The following is a 13,136-nucleotide window of genomic DNA, read 5'->3' on the forward strand; positions in this document are numbered from 1 at the left end:
AAAATTGAGCTCCAGACAGCTGAGCCTTGTGGTCTGAACCCTCGGCCCTGGTTTCAAATACAGCCTAGCCACGGCTGGAGGCCCTCCAAAAGCCCTGCCCGGAAAGAGTATCCCCAGCCTGGTGATCACACAGTGAAATTGTCAAGTAGTGAAATCCCAAGATAGTCAGATTCATCTCGCACGGTTTCCCTTAGTGATTCTTGAAGCGTGTTAATGCTGAGACCTGCATGCATGTCCAAAGTTTTTTAAAACTCAGTCCAAGGAGCATGCCCATCTTTACCCAGGTCACGATCCGCACCATCAGCTCTGGGTCGCATCCGGTGAAGGAAGTGTGTGGGGAGCGCTGGGTGCCGGGGTGGGGGCCGGACTGTACCCGAGCCGGAATGCACCCTCCACAGGAGAGTCCAGAGGAAGACACTGTCTGATGCAGTCCCCCTTGGCCTCGGGGAGTCCTGCCCGAGTCCAGGACACGGGGCGAGGGAGACAGAAGTGGGAGGTAGTTTTGAGCTAACGGGCTGAAAGGTTAGTGCTTGATCTTTCGGACTTGGCCCCAGCATCGAGGGCCCTCTTGAAATTCCTCCCCCGCCAACTCTTCTGGATTCTTGATCGCTTTAGAGAGTTCCAGACTGAGCTCTTTGAGAGCAGGGACCGTGCTGGTCCGCACGCGGTCAGTAAGTTGTGGGGAGAGCGACTGAAAGGGGACGGGGCGGGTCTTCCCTCGCCGGCAGCACAGATGATCTTCTTGTAGGACCCTGATCTTCACGGTGTGCGGACCAGGTGCATTTCCGTGCCAGCAGCGCCCCGTACAGAGCCACCCCTAGGTGACCTCCTCACGCTGGCAGGGAGCGAGCTCGTTCACCTCCCCATGGTTGGGTTAGTCGGCAGAACCAACGGTCAGGGTTCTCCATCTCTCCCTGTCCTTACAGGGCCTTCCGTCCGTGCACCGTGGCTAACTCTGGTCTCGGCAGCTGTGCGTGGTGTTTCTGCAGCAAAATGTCTTTCTCCCCGATAAGTGTTATGGGTTCCAACCCCAAGGAGGTTTTGAGTGAAAACATGGGGCTTCAGTGTTTCCAGTGACTTCTCAGAAGAACGGATGCAGCAGTTTCTAGGCTTCCAGGTGTCTCTGGCGTGCTAACACGCAGCGCGTACCCTCATGGCGAGAGAACACAGAGCTAGGGAGGACGTGCGCATCCAAGGGCCCCAGAGTGTTAGGGAAGCAGCACGGAGAATCCATGCAGGTTCTGGGGTTAAAGGGGAGAGGCTGGGGTAGAGACGGGCTTCCAGAAGCATCAGAGGAGGAGCAGAGTTCCCAGAGGCTGAATAGAGAGGTCATACGAGTTTCTGCTGTAATCCAGAGGACAGTTTTCTTCCAAATCTGCTTTGACAGTCTAGACCTTGTGAGATACACCAACAACGAGCCAGCTACGGGGGACTATAACCTCACGTTCTAGGCAGCGTGTCTGGACTCCCAGGGGGCGGACGGCGGGCTGTGTGTCTGCCGAAGGGCGGTGCGTGCCCCTCCCCCGGCTGTGACCCCGGCTCTGTGCCTTCCGTGTCCTGACCACCATGAGCACCAGGTGGCCACTGACGGCTCTGGAAGGCTGGGCTCCACCAGAGAAAGCGTGAGAAGTGCAAGGAGCAAGTTCTAACTGTTGCTAGAGGACCCTCCCTCTACGCCCCCCCCCTCCCAGTCCTGTCTTCATAGAAGCTGCGCTTGAACTCGGTGGCCGCCGTTGGCTTGGACAGATTCACCCAGGGGAGGCTAGCCAGCACTGTGGGAGGGCTTCGGGTCCGTCACAGGCCCGTGGGGGTCTCCCTCCATCTTCTCAGAGCCACCAAAATCTTCCTTCCTTCTTGTAACTGAGGGGGAAACTTTTCCCTTAGCCAGGCCTCCAACCGAGATGACGATGTTCTGGCTTCAGAAACGCTGAATGGGTTTTGCTTCGGTCCAGGAAGTTCCATGTAGACGCGAGCATCGTGACTGGTAGATGGTAGTTGTTTAATCTCCTTGTAACTTTTATCCACCAGTCATAATCTCTGTGTTTAGTGCTGTTTTAGGACCTGTGGGTCGGGGCTGACGCAGTGCGTGTGCGGAGTTAAATCGTGGAGGGAGGTGTTTCGTTGTGCAGAATAGTCTTGTCCTGTTTTGTTTTTATCTTGAGTCTTTTTTTTTTTTTTTAAGTTTATTTATTTGGAGAGAAAGAGAAAGTGCAAGCAGGGAAGGGGCAGGGAGAGAGGGAAAGAGAATTCCTAGCAGGCTCCAAACTGTCAGCACAGAGCCCAATGCGGGGCTCAAACCCACCAACCATGAGATCATGACCTGAGGGCGCCCCTTGACTTGAGTCCTCACAAGAGCTGGGAGCTCCAGGAGAAGCCGCCTCCCTGCACTGTATCTGGACTCCCCGAGGTCACGTGGGGATGGTGACCCTTGACTCTCCCAGGGTTATCGCGAGTGTCACATGTGAGGGTCTGTGAGCCTGCATCTGGCCGCACCCATGTTGCTGCCGCTGTAATTACGAAACCCAGAAGATCAGTATATGTCTAGGTCCTCGGCGGTTACCTAACGCACGTCCCCTTTCTTCACCGTGCACCAGGGCCCAGCCGAGGGCAGGCGGACTGTGCGCCCAGCGAGCCCGTCAAGGTGAGAGGGGAGCAGGTGTGCGGGAGAGGCTGTAGACAGGAGGGGGTCCCCATCTGCCCAGACCACTCCAGGCCCTGCCGGGGCAGTGAGCCGCAGTCCCCTGGAGGAGGAAGACCCGAGGATCGCATGCTCCCTGTCCACCTGTGGACTTCTGGAATTTTTCTAAAAATTTCCAGACCTTCTAGAACAATGAACAGATTGGTTCCACCACCCAATAGCGGAACCAGCACTAATGTGTTGTTACCACGTAATGGAGATACGTGGAGACACCTTCCGATGTTAAAGATTGTTTCTGGGAATTCACGGCTGTTGGATATTTGTTTCCGAGTCTGCTCTTAACTGTCGGCAACGTTTTAGTGCGCGTTAGAGTAGGATTGTCTTGATTTGTTCAAACGAGTGTTGGGAACGTGCCGCATGCCTAGTACGGGCTGGGTCTCAGACACCTTTCGTAGGTACACTGGATACAGTTCTCATTCATCGTCTGGCTACCGATGTGAACGTTAAAACAAGTTCCTCCCCCCTGTTTTGGTTCCTGCAAGTGCATTTCCAAAGAACGGACTCAAATACAGAAGTTAAATTTAGTAGCACCAGTATTTTGGCCCACGCAGATGCGAGGGATGTGAGAATCTCGTAGACCTCTTGTGTCCTGAGATCATCCCCTGGAAGAGCGGGTCAAGCACTCTGGCACCAAATGGTACAGTCCTTACTTTTCAAAAAAAAAACCGTCGATGGCAGTTTTAAGAGATCGATGATTATCAATTGCATTTTTTGTGCTTTCAGATTCTAAGTGTGCCCTCACGGACGGGGGGGCTGCGGGGCCCCCCTGACTTCTCACCGGCCACATACGTTTGTATGGACGAACAAATTAAACATTAGGGTAAAGTAGCTCGAGGTCCTTTCAGGCCCATGGGCGACCAGATGCTGTGAGACGCCCACCAGCGAGCGGCCCCACGCTCTCCCGACGCCGCGGACCGAGGCCGGTGGCCGGGATCAGCAGCCATAACGGGCCTCGCTTCGAGTTGCCGAGAAGCTCATGTGCGCATTTTCTGCCTTTCTCTGGTGCCTGCCTTTACCGTTCTCGACGAGAACATAGTCTTTTTAAATAGAGGTCTTTCTAGGCCTTGATTTGGGAGTGAAACCCTGTGTTACTAGCGTGGCCCGGATCATTGAATGAAGTTCCCCAAGTGTCTCTTGTCCCCTCGAGATGATTTTGCTCAGTTAAAACCTGACTCTCAGTTTAAGTTTTTGAATTAAAAGACAGACAAACTGAAAGTCCAAAGCATCAACGTTGTAAAAATTCTGAACATTTAGCTTTGGGTTACCTTTACTAATACCAAATTTGAAAACTCAGGTTCATGAAAATGATGTTGTTTGTTTTTAGTTTTTAGTTTAAAAAGCAGCCCCCACTCAGGACTGCGTGCTTAGACACCAGCATGACATCGTGTTGAACAGCTGCCCTTACAGGTCAAAGAATTGGCGGGACCGGTGCGGCCGAATCCCCGCAAAGTATTGCTCACACTTGGCTCGCCGCCTCTTTCGTTGTGGGCGTGACCCGTCCTTGCGGGTAACTGTATCACTGAGGGGGTGTTTGCTACATAGTTTATTACACAGTTGCCAGGCACCGTTTTCAGGCCAACACGGGTCGGAGTGGGAGCAGAGGAAATCGTCTGAGCTGGTGGTCACAGGGTCCAGAGACACCAGGCAGTGGCTCTGAGGGTCCTGCACGTGTGCCAGATGCTGGGGAGATGTGCCCAGGGGCGCTCTGCACCCTGGGAAGAGACCCAGAACAGAGGTAACATTGTCCCAGGATCTGGCCTAGACGATCTGAAGCCTAGAGGAGGGGCTGGCCCACCGAGTGTGGAGGCAGGGTGGACACCGGGACCTAAGAAGAGGGAGTTAGGTGAAGAAGTGAGGACTTAACTTTTTTTAACGTTTTATTTGTTTCTGAGAGAGAGCCAGAGTACGAGCAGGTGGGACAGAGAGAGGGGAACAGGGGATCTGAAGCAGGCCCCAGGTTCCAAGCTGACAGCACAGAGCCCGATATGAGGCTTGTGAGGCTTGAACTCACAAGATCGTGACCTGAGCCCAAGTCGGACGCTTAACCAAATGAGCCACCCAGACGCCCCGGGAGTGAGGAGTTTAAACGCCAAGAGGTGTTTGCCAGGATGGCTGGAAGAGGGCCGGTTTTCCGGGCAGACAGGAAAGGGCAGGGACCTGAGGGCCTCGTGTCTTTGATGAGGTGCACCTGTTCTGTAGTTGGAGCTTCAGTGGGGGGGAGGGCCAGAGGCCCCTTCGTTGAGCACTGGAATGTTCTCCAGGCACCTCCTGCTTCTCTGAGGTCGGTCACGTCTACAGGGGAGGCAGCCGAGACTTGCAGCAGTCAGGGGAGTGGACTCCGTCCGGGTCACACAGCTCGCGAGTGGCAGGAGCTTCCGACTCGGGCCTGAGTTCTGCGTCACCGGCTGTACTCCTGGGCTGAGGGATCTGGACCACGGCCTACAAGCTGCAGGAGAAATGGAACAGTCTGAAGTATAGGAACAAGGAACTTGTTGAGTAGGGTCTTTCAGAAACACCCATTAACCCCCACCCTGGGACCACAGGCCAGTGTGGCAGGAACACTGGGGGTGGGGGGTGGGTGGCAGAGGGAGGCCGCATCCGGCAGGAGGTTACTGCAGAATCCAGGTGAGCCGCGGGTGCCCAAACTGAGCCACGGAGCGGGGGGACACGCGGAAGACATGTCCACATTTGGCTTGACCGGTTTTGGTGAGCGGCTGGTGTGAGGACAGTCGAGGTGACTCCTGGTCTCTGGCCTCGGTACTGGCGGTCCCTTCTGCACGGGAGGCACAGGAGGAGGGATGGGGGTAGATGGAGGGCGTGGCCAAGAACCTGCTCCACTGTGGGATTTTGATCCCTCCCACTTCTGGCTTCTTCTCATCTTCCTGTCTGGTTCTTCCTCTCTCCCCATCTTGGTCCCAGGCCCTCGTCCTGGGCATTCGCCCTGGGGTGGCCCATCCGGTCCCGTAACCGCTCCCATGTCCCTCTGTCTAGCGCAGGCCGCCATGGCCGGGTGTCCGCTGGCATCTCGTCTCGGGTGCCCCAGGGTTACGGGGTTCGGGGCCTGTGCCCCCACTCACAAAAACCTCTTCTCCCCATCCTCCAGGGGCACCGTCAGCCCCTTGGCTGCTCAAGCCAAAGTCCCAGGACTTGTCCTTCCGGTCTCTCTGCCATACTTTCCACATCGGCTTGATGGTTAGAGCAAGTCAGTTCTGCCACCGGAACGTCTTGAGTCTCCCTTCTCGCTCCCTCCCCTCTGTAATCGCTGGTTCAGCTGCCATCATCCCACTCGGGACCTGGACGGGCACCGCGTCGCCTCTGGTGACCCCTCCCCAGCCCCTTCTGTGTGCGGCCACCGGCGGGGGGCGCCCCAAGTCTCTCTGCCCGTAATGCTTCCTTGGCACGAGCTTCTTTCACACCTGCTGCCCCTGGGCCCTCACACATGCTGTTCCCACTGCCTGGAACCGTCTGCTCTCCACTGGCTCATTCTTACCCTCCGGGCACGAAATAGAATTGCTTCTGAGAGATCTCTAGCCACCCACCTCCCTTATAGCACCTTGCTCTTTCTTTTCAATGCTCTTCTCACTGGTGGTAACTGTAAATGTACTTAACCTTTGCTTCATCTAGTCGCTGACCTATGCGTCAAGCCTGCGGCAGGCCAGACTTCTGCTAGGTATGAGGGATGCGGCGTTAACGAGAGCGTGTGGGAGGCAGAGGCACCTCTGTGACTTTGGAGTGGAGAGGAGTGACACGTGTTTGGTGACCGGTGCCGGGTAGTCAGGCAAAGCTAGTTCAAGTCGCAAGGGAGGTCACCCAGGACGAGAGCGTGCCTTGAGAAAAGCAGGTGGAGCAGTGTGTGCCTCTGTTTGTAGACCGCCTTGTTCCGAAAGGGTGTCCGAGGTGAGTGGAGTTTGGGCCCCAGTGGGTGCCGTGGCACCCGGGACGAGAAAAGAAGTCAGCGGGACCGGAGTAGCCGTAGAGGTAGGTGGAGGCCCGGAGGAGGCGGTGTGCAGAGAAGCCGGGGTGGAGAGGGCCGTCAGAGGCCGCCGTGATGGCCCCCGGCAGACGGACCAAGGCCAAGGGCAGGTAGACGCTGCTTGCGGTTGGCCTGTCGTTGCCTGAGCAGCGTCGGGCAGGGGAGGCGGGTGGGCCGGAAGCCAGCCCGCTGCCCAGGGAGCGGGCGGTTGGTGGACAGCACGGCGTGAGGGGTGGCCGGCGCGAACTACTCTAGAAAGAAGCGTGGCTCTGAGGAGACAGGTGGGTGGACACGACGGGGTCAGAGGAAGTTCACGGTTCCGTGGCGCGTGCCGGGCTGGGGCTGGGCACCGTTTTCCGCTGGAACAAGTGAGGAGGGACAGCTTGGAGGCACAGGAAAGAGAGGGGGTGGTGGACAGACTTTGGGGCACGGGCGGGCGTGGCTCTGACCCCAGCCTCCGAGTGTGGTGGCTCTGCTTTGAAGACATCGTAGGGCAGTGCGCACGTGGGCTGCAGGTGAATCGGGTTTTGTCCGGCCTTCACCAGCTGCGGTTGAAGGCCTGCGTGGTAGGAACCTTACCTCCCGGGTCACGGTGTCCTGGCCGTAAAAGCCGCACTGGACGCGGGGCCTCGAGTGGGGTCTTGCTCACAAAGCCCCCTCCCTGAGCACCAGGTCTGGGGAGCAACCGGCAGGAGTGGAGGGCATTCCTGGGGGGCTCGGTGGGTGTTGTCCATGCTCTTAAGACATTCCAGAAACACGTCTGACTTATTTAACAGTTGCTTTAAACGAGAGCACTTCACGTGCCGCAAGTTCTGGCAGCCACGCTGTGCGTGGAAGGGTCGGGTCCGCGTGGGTGCCGGGACCTGTCGGCTGCAGCCGCCAGAGCAAACCTTCTGGAAGTTTCACCATCGCTGCCCTCAGCTGAGGCTCTGCTTCTTGTCCGGCTGCTTCCCGCCCAGCCTTCTCCTCCCTTTTCAAAAGCACGCTCGTGCCTGGAGGGCAGAGCTGGAGCTCGCTCTCTCCTGACCCCCCGGGTTGACGTAACCCAGCCAACCACTTCAGTGATTTTGACTGAGAAGCGGGACTCTGGTCCCCGACCCTGGGCGCCACCGTCACCGATGTGCTCTGAGTCCGGGTACATCTTCATAAGCCGCTTCCCAGTAGACACGTCACAGCATCAGCTTGTGTATCAATAATGCCAGCAGCGATCTCGCATTTCCCAAGCGATGGCGGGTGTGACAGGCAAGATGTCCCACAGACCGCGCATTCCTGACGCCAGCGCAGCGGGAGGCATCTGCTGGGATGTGGTACGGGGCTGTCCGAGCACTGAGTTCCCTGCCATGGGAGTGTGTGGCTGTTAGTTCCACGGCTTGTGCGGTGTCTAAATACGCTGACTGCCTTACCTCTCTGGCATCTCCTCATCTGTCCCCACAAAGCTTGTGCTGCTGCACTATCACTGTGTCTTCTCTCGCCCCGCGAAAGAGGTCGCCGGGCTCATTTTCCTCTTCTTTTTTCTCTTCACCAGTGGACCGCATTGTGGGTCTGGATCAAGTTACTGGCATGACGGAGACCGCTTTTGGCTCTGCCTACAAAACCAAGAAGGGCATGTTCCGTACCGTGGGGCAGCTCTACAAGGAGTCCCTCACCAAGCTGATGGCGACGCTCCGAAACACCAACCCCAACTTCGTCCGCTGCATCATCCCGAATCACGAGAAGCGGGTGCGTGTTAAGCGGAAGATGGGCCGGGGTTCAGAATCGCCCTGGGTCAGGTTACGGAGACGGAAGGGTGAACGTCTCGTTTGCTTGATTAGGCTGGAAAACTGGATCCGCATCTGGTGCTGGACCAGCTTCGCTGCAACGGAGTCCTGGAGGGAATCCGGATCTGCCGCCAGGGCTTCCCCAACCGGATAGTTTTCCAGGAATTCAGACAGAGGTACGGCAATCCCTTTTTCCCAGGACGTATCACGGCGCATCTTGATATGCTTTGGAACAGTGATAGCACAAAAAACGTGTCCCGGTCTCTTGTGTAGTTTCGCTTTTATTTTCATACAGGAAAGGGATAATCCATCATTACCTTTATTGTTGCCCAAGAACGTTGAGTGCCTTCTCTGTAGCGCTGACGTGCCGGCAGGTGCCATGGGTGCTCGGAAGGCTAGTTCCTGGCCGTGCGAGAGAAATAGCTGGGGCTGGGGATTGATCTTGCACTTGTACACATAGCTCTGCCCGAGACGTACACATCATTCCTTCTTAACTGGGTTTTTTAAATATCTGAGTAAGGAGCGCCTGGGTGGCTCAGTCATTTGAGCGTCTGACATTAACTCAGGCCATGATCTCATGGTTCATGGGTTCAAGCCCTGCATCGGGCTCCATGCTGACAGCTCAGAGCCTGGAGCCTGCTTCGGAGTCTGTGTCTCCCTTTCTCTCTGCCCCTCCCCTGCTCACACTCTGTCTCTCTCTCAGAAATATTTAAAAAAATACATAGAATAAAAATTAAACAAACGAGTAACGTATGTTCCTTTTAGGAAAACTTGAAAATACAAGAGAACTAAAAAGGTAAATAAAAATCACCCAGGAGTGACTCTTGAAAACATTTTGGGATATTTCTTTCCATCTTCTTTCGATGACTATATCTGCACAGGTGTGTTTATGTGTAAACGTATGTGTATTTTTTCCACCAGGTACGCACGTGTAGACTTACAGTCTTTTTATCGGTAATACAGAGTAGGGAATAGGATAGATTAGAAAAGGATTACAAACAACAAAAGGCAGGAGATAACAGAAGTGGATGCAGTCGAAACGAACGAAAACGTGAGAAATAGTTAAATTGTGGACTTAGGTCATTGGCTTTTTCCTTTTTCTGCTGGAAGTCAGAGTTTCGATTACGGCAGCCTTGGCTGTTCCATAACCAACAAGTCTGCAGGTCAAAGAAGGGCGCTTTCTGCTGCCATTGCAGATGGAATCCAGCTGAGAAACTATTCTAGCCTTTATGGGTTTGGGGGAGACCTTTCTGGGGCCCCAGCTGTATGATGAACACTGGGTGGAACTTCACTTCCTGTTGATAGAAGAAAGCGCCACACTGGCATCCAGAATACAAAGCTGATGGAGACAGCCAGGATCCGTCCTTTGGTACAAGCAACGTCTTTCTGGTAAAATTCCCTTTTATTGAGGTACATAATCTGCGTAAAGTGCACAGATCTCAAAAGTACAGCCCCGTGAACGTATGTCCCCCCCAGACCAGTGCTGTGTTGAACGTCACCCTGGTCCTCGCTAAGCAGAGCCCTCTGGGTGTTGCTCTTGCAGCCTTTTCTGTTGCATAATAAATGCCTACAAGTCACCCGCAGGGAGCCAGAGTCATCTTGTGCTTTAGGCCTGAGAACACGTTGGGGGGCGGGGGGGGCATGAAAAAAGACTTTTTCAAACACTGTGCTTTTACTTTTCTCTGGCACAGCTGCTTCAACCTAGTGTTTGTCCTTGGAGGATTAACCTCGTGTTCAGTTTGCCTCCTGTTTCAAGAAACAGAAGGTAGATGTGCAGAAAATCTCAGATTACCCCCTGGTCGTTTCTTTATTGTTACTTTGACACGATTCTTGCCTCTTAGAGAAACGGAACTCAAAGTTTCCTTTTCTTTTTTTTAGTATTTGTTTATCTTGAGAGAGAGAGAGAGAGAAAGAGTGCGAGTGGGGTGGGATGGGTGGGCAGAGAAAGAAGGAGACACAGAATCCGAAGCAGGCTCCAGGCTCTGAACTGTCAGCACAGAGCCCGACACGGGGGCTTGAACCCACGAACCGCAAGATCATGACCTGAGCGGAAGGCGGAAGCTCAACCGACCGAGCCACCCAGGCGCCCCGGAACTCACAGTCAGTAGGCAGACATGTCCACTGATGTTAACAGGAGATCTTTGGGCTGCTTTTCTTACAGATACGAGATCCTGACTCCAAATGCTATTCCCAAGGGTTTCATGGACGGCAAACAGGCTTGTGAGCGAATGGTAAGCTTCCCTCGACCTCTCTGGTTTGCAGACTATCGATACGGTGTGTCCCGTAACAAGCTGTGAATGGACTCTTCCCTCTTTCAGATCAGGGCTTTAGAATTGGACCCAAACTTGTACAGAATCGGACAGAGCAAGATATTTTTCAGAGCTGGCGTTTTGGCGCACTTAGAGGAAGAAAGAGATTTAAAAATTACCGACATCATCATCTTCTTCCAGGCCGTTTGCAGAGGTTACCTGGCCAGAAAGTAAGTGGATAATCGCGAATCCGACACTCGCGGAGCATGGGCGGGTGCCGAGCGCTGTTCTGTGCTGTAGGTGCAAGGGCACCTTGGCCTTGAGGAAACGGGCCAAGACAGAAAATAAAGGGCTTGGGGGTCTTGCTTCGGCGTGGGTTTTTCCGAGGCTCTGAGATCCGCAGGATGGGGAAGGTGCCGGCCCTGGGCAGGGGGGCTGGGAGGAGAGCAGCTTTCCAGTAGGAGCAGCACAGAAGCAGTTCTAGAAGGCGTGCCCGGAGCCTGGCAGGTGAGGGAAGCGGGGAAGGAGAAGCAGGAAGAACGCTGAGGGGTGAGCTGAAGACCCTGGGTCTTGAGGGTCACCCGGCTACCGCGACAGGACAGGCTGGGACCAGAGAGCAATCGGGAGCGCCGTGGTGGGAGACCCTGGAGTGGAAGACGGCCGTCCCCGGCCCACGGTGGTGACGGAGACAGACCGGTTGCCGGACCCGGATCCGGTTGCTTAGCACTGGAGTGGAGCCAGACGCGGTGATGGTGTTTCCTTCACCTCCTCCCGCAGGAGCCCGGGGCCTCGGAGGGGAGGGTGGGCCTGCTCCGGAGGCTTCGGTCCGCAGCCCGACATGCCCCGTCGGCCTGGCAGCAGGGCAGCTCTGGGCGACGGGCAGTGTGCCGCCCGACGCTGTCCTGAGGGATTTCAGCCCGGTGAGGAGGAGGCGGGATCTGTGAGTCTTGGCCCACACGTGACAGAGTCTCGAGTAGAAGAGGCGGCTCGGAAAGTCCGAGACTGCGTGACGTCCTCAACGATTCACACCCAGGCAACGGTGCGCAAGGACAGAAGGCTTGCAGCGTGTCACCGGTCCGCAAACACCGCTGTCACCGTAGCTGCCGCAGCACAAGACGCCTGACGGAACAGGAGCGGACACGGGCGGGTGCCTTCCTCATGGCTGCCAGCAGCCTACAGCTTTCAGGAACGCGGGACGTTAACTATATACGTTGTGCAAGCACGTGCCGCTTCCTCCCTGAACTCTGAACCCTGCAAAATTATCACCGAGATCCATAATCAGAAACAAAGGTCTTTTTTTTTTTTTTATATAATGTTTATTCAGTTTTTGAAAGAGACCGAGCACAAGTGGGGGAGCGGCAGAGAGAGAGAGAAAGAGGGAGAGAGGGAGAGAGACATAGAATCCGAAGCAAGTTCCAGGCTCCGAGCTGTCAGCACAGAGCCCGACGAGGGGCTGGAACCCACGAATCGTGAGATCGTGACCTGGGCCGAAGTCAGACACTTAACCAGCTGAGCCACCCAGGCGCCCGAGATCTCCTCTTAAAGACTAACAGCGAACACGAGCATGTGACCGCTACATAAGGCACTGAGCCTGTCATTTGCAGCTCCAAAATTGGGCCTTCGAAAGAGCCAGACTAGAATTCGGAAAGAGGCAGAGCAGCGCGTACAGGTCAGACACACAGACGTGGACAGAAGCCCGTGAGCTGGCAGCCGGAGCACCCTAGAGGCCACTGGCACCGGTGGACAAAGAGGGAGGAAACAGGGCTGTGGCACGTCGGCCTCCTGACACCGGGACACCAGATGACGTGCTTCAGATGCGGGTCCCGGAGCCCCCGGCAGAGAGCGCGGTGCGCCCGGCAGACAGTCAGGTTCAGCTGAAGGCAGTGGCGGGTGGGGTGGGTGGGGGGAGCCAGCTGCCTCGTTCAGACAGAGTGGCCGGCATGTTCTTGACTCATCTTCTCCCAGAGGCCACGGGGACATCAGGGCGACGGTCCTCAGTAAGGAGGTTGAGGGATTTCTACGGCAGCCCTGAAGGAGCCTGTGAGAATTGGAAGGCAGATGCTGTTATACGGTGCTAAAAACTGCATTTGAAACTGTTGTTTTTGTAGCAGAAACTATTAAAATTAAGGCTCGGCCGAACTGGCTCAGCTGGTAGGAATAAGAAGGAAGAAGATTTGGTAGGAGCGACACTCAGGGCAGGTATACAGCCACAGCCGGAGGACATTTAAGTAGCGAGTTGGCGACACGGAAGTTCCGGGGTCCTGCGAGGGAACGGGACCCGCAGGGCAGCAGAAGGGGGAAGAGGAGCCGTCCGTGCTCCTGAACCGCGACCGTCTAGTCTTGAGGCCGTCCCGCGTGAATCCAGTGGATACTGGTCGTTGCTGGAGTGAACGCATAATTCTAGACTTTTCTTCCTGTCTTTTCCGTTCGCTTCAAGTGCATCTCTTGCCCCGGAGAAC

General features: G+C 55.5%; 1 protein-coding gene across 2 annotated transcripts in view; it reads left to right on the forward strand.

The window, feature by feature from the left end:
- Positions 1-13,136, forward strand: part of MYH10 (myosin heavy chain 10) — a 123,704-nt gene that overhangs the window by 76,210 nt on the left and 34,358 nt on the right. For both annotated transcript variants that reach the window (XM_047089742.1, XM_047089743.1), the window contains exons 15-18: positions 8,197-8,390; positions 8,483-8,604; positions 10,590-10,659; positions 10,747-10,907. In XM_047089742.1, the coding sequence (XP_046945698.1) occupies positions 8,197-8,390; positions 8,483-8,604; positions 10,590-10,659; positions 10,747-10,907 (547 nt within the window). The remainder of the gene's footprint in view (positions 1-8,196; positions 8,391-8,482; positions 8,605-10,589; positions 10,660-10,746; positions 10,908-13,136) is intronic.

Source organism: Lynx rufus, unplaced genomic scaffold (genome assembly GCF_022079265.1).
Source record: "Lynx rufus isolate CCGP_SWC_20201006 ecotype Redwood Valley unplaced genomic scaffold, mLynRuf1.p SCAF_28, whole genome shotgun sequence".
Taxonomy (NCBI): domain Eukaryota; kingdom Metazoa; phylum Chordata; class Mammalia; order Carnivora; family Felidae; genus Lynx; species Lynx rufus.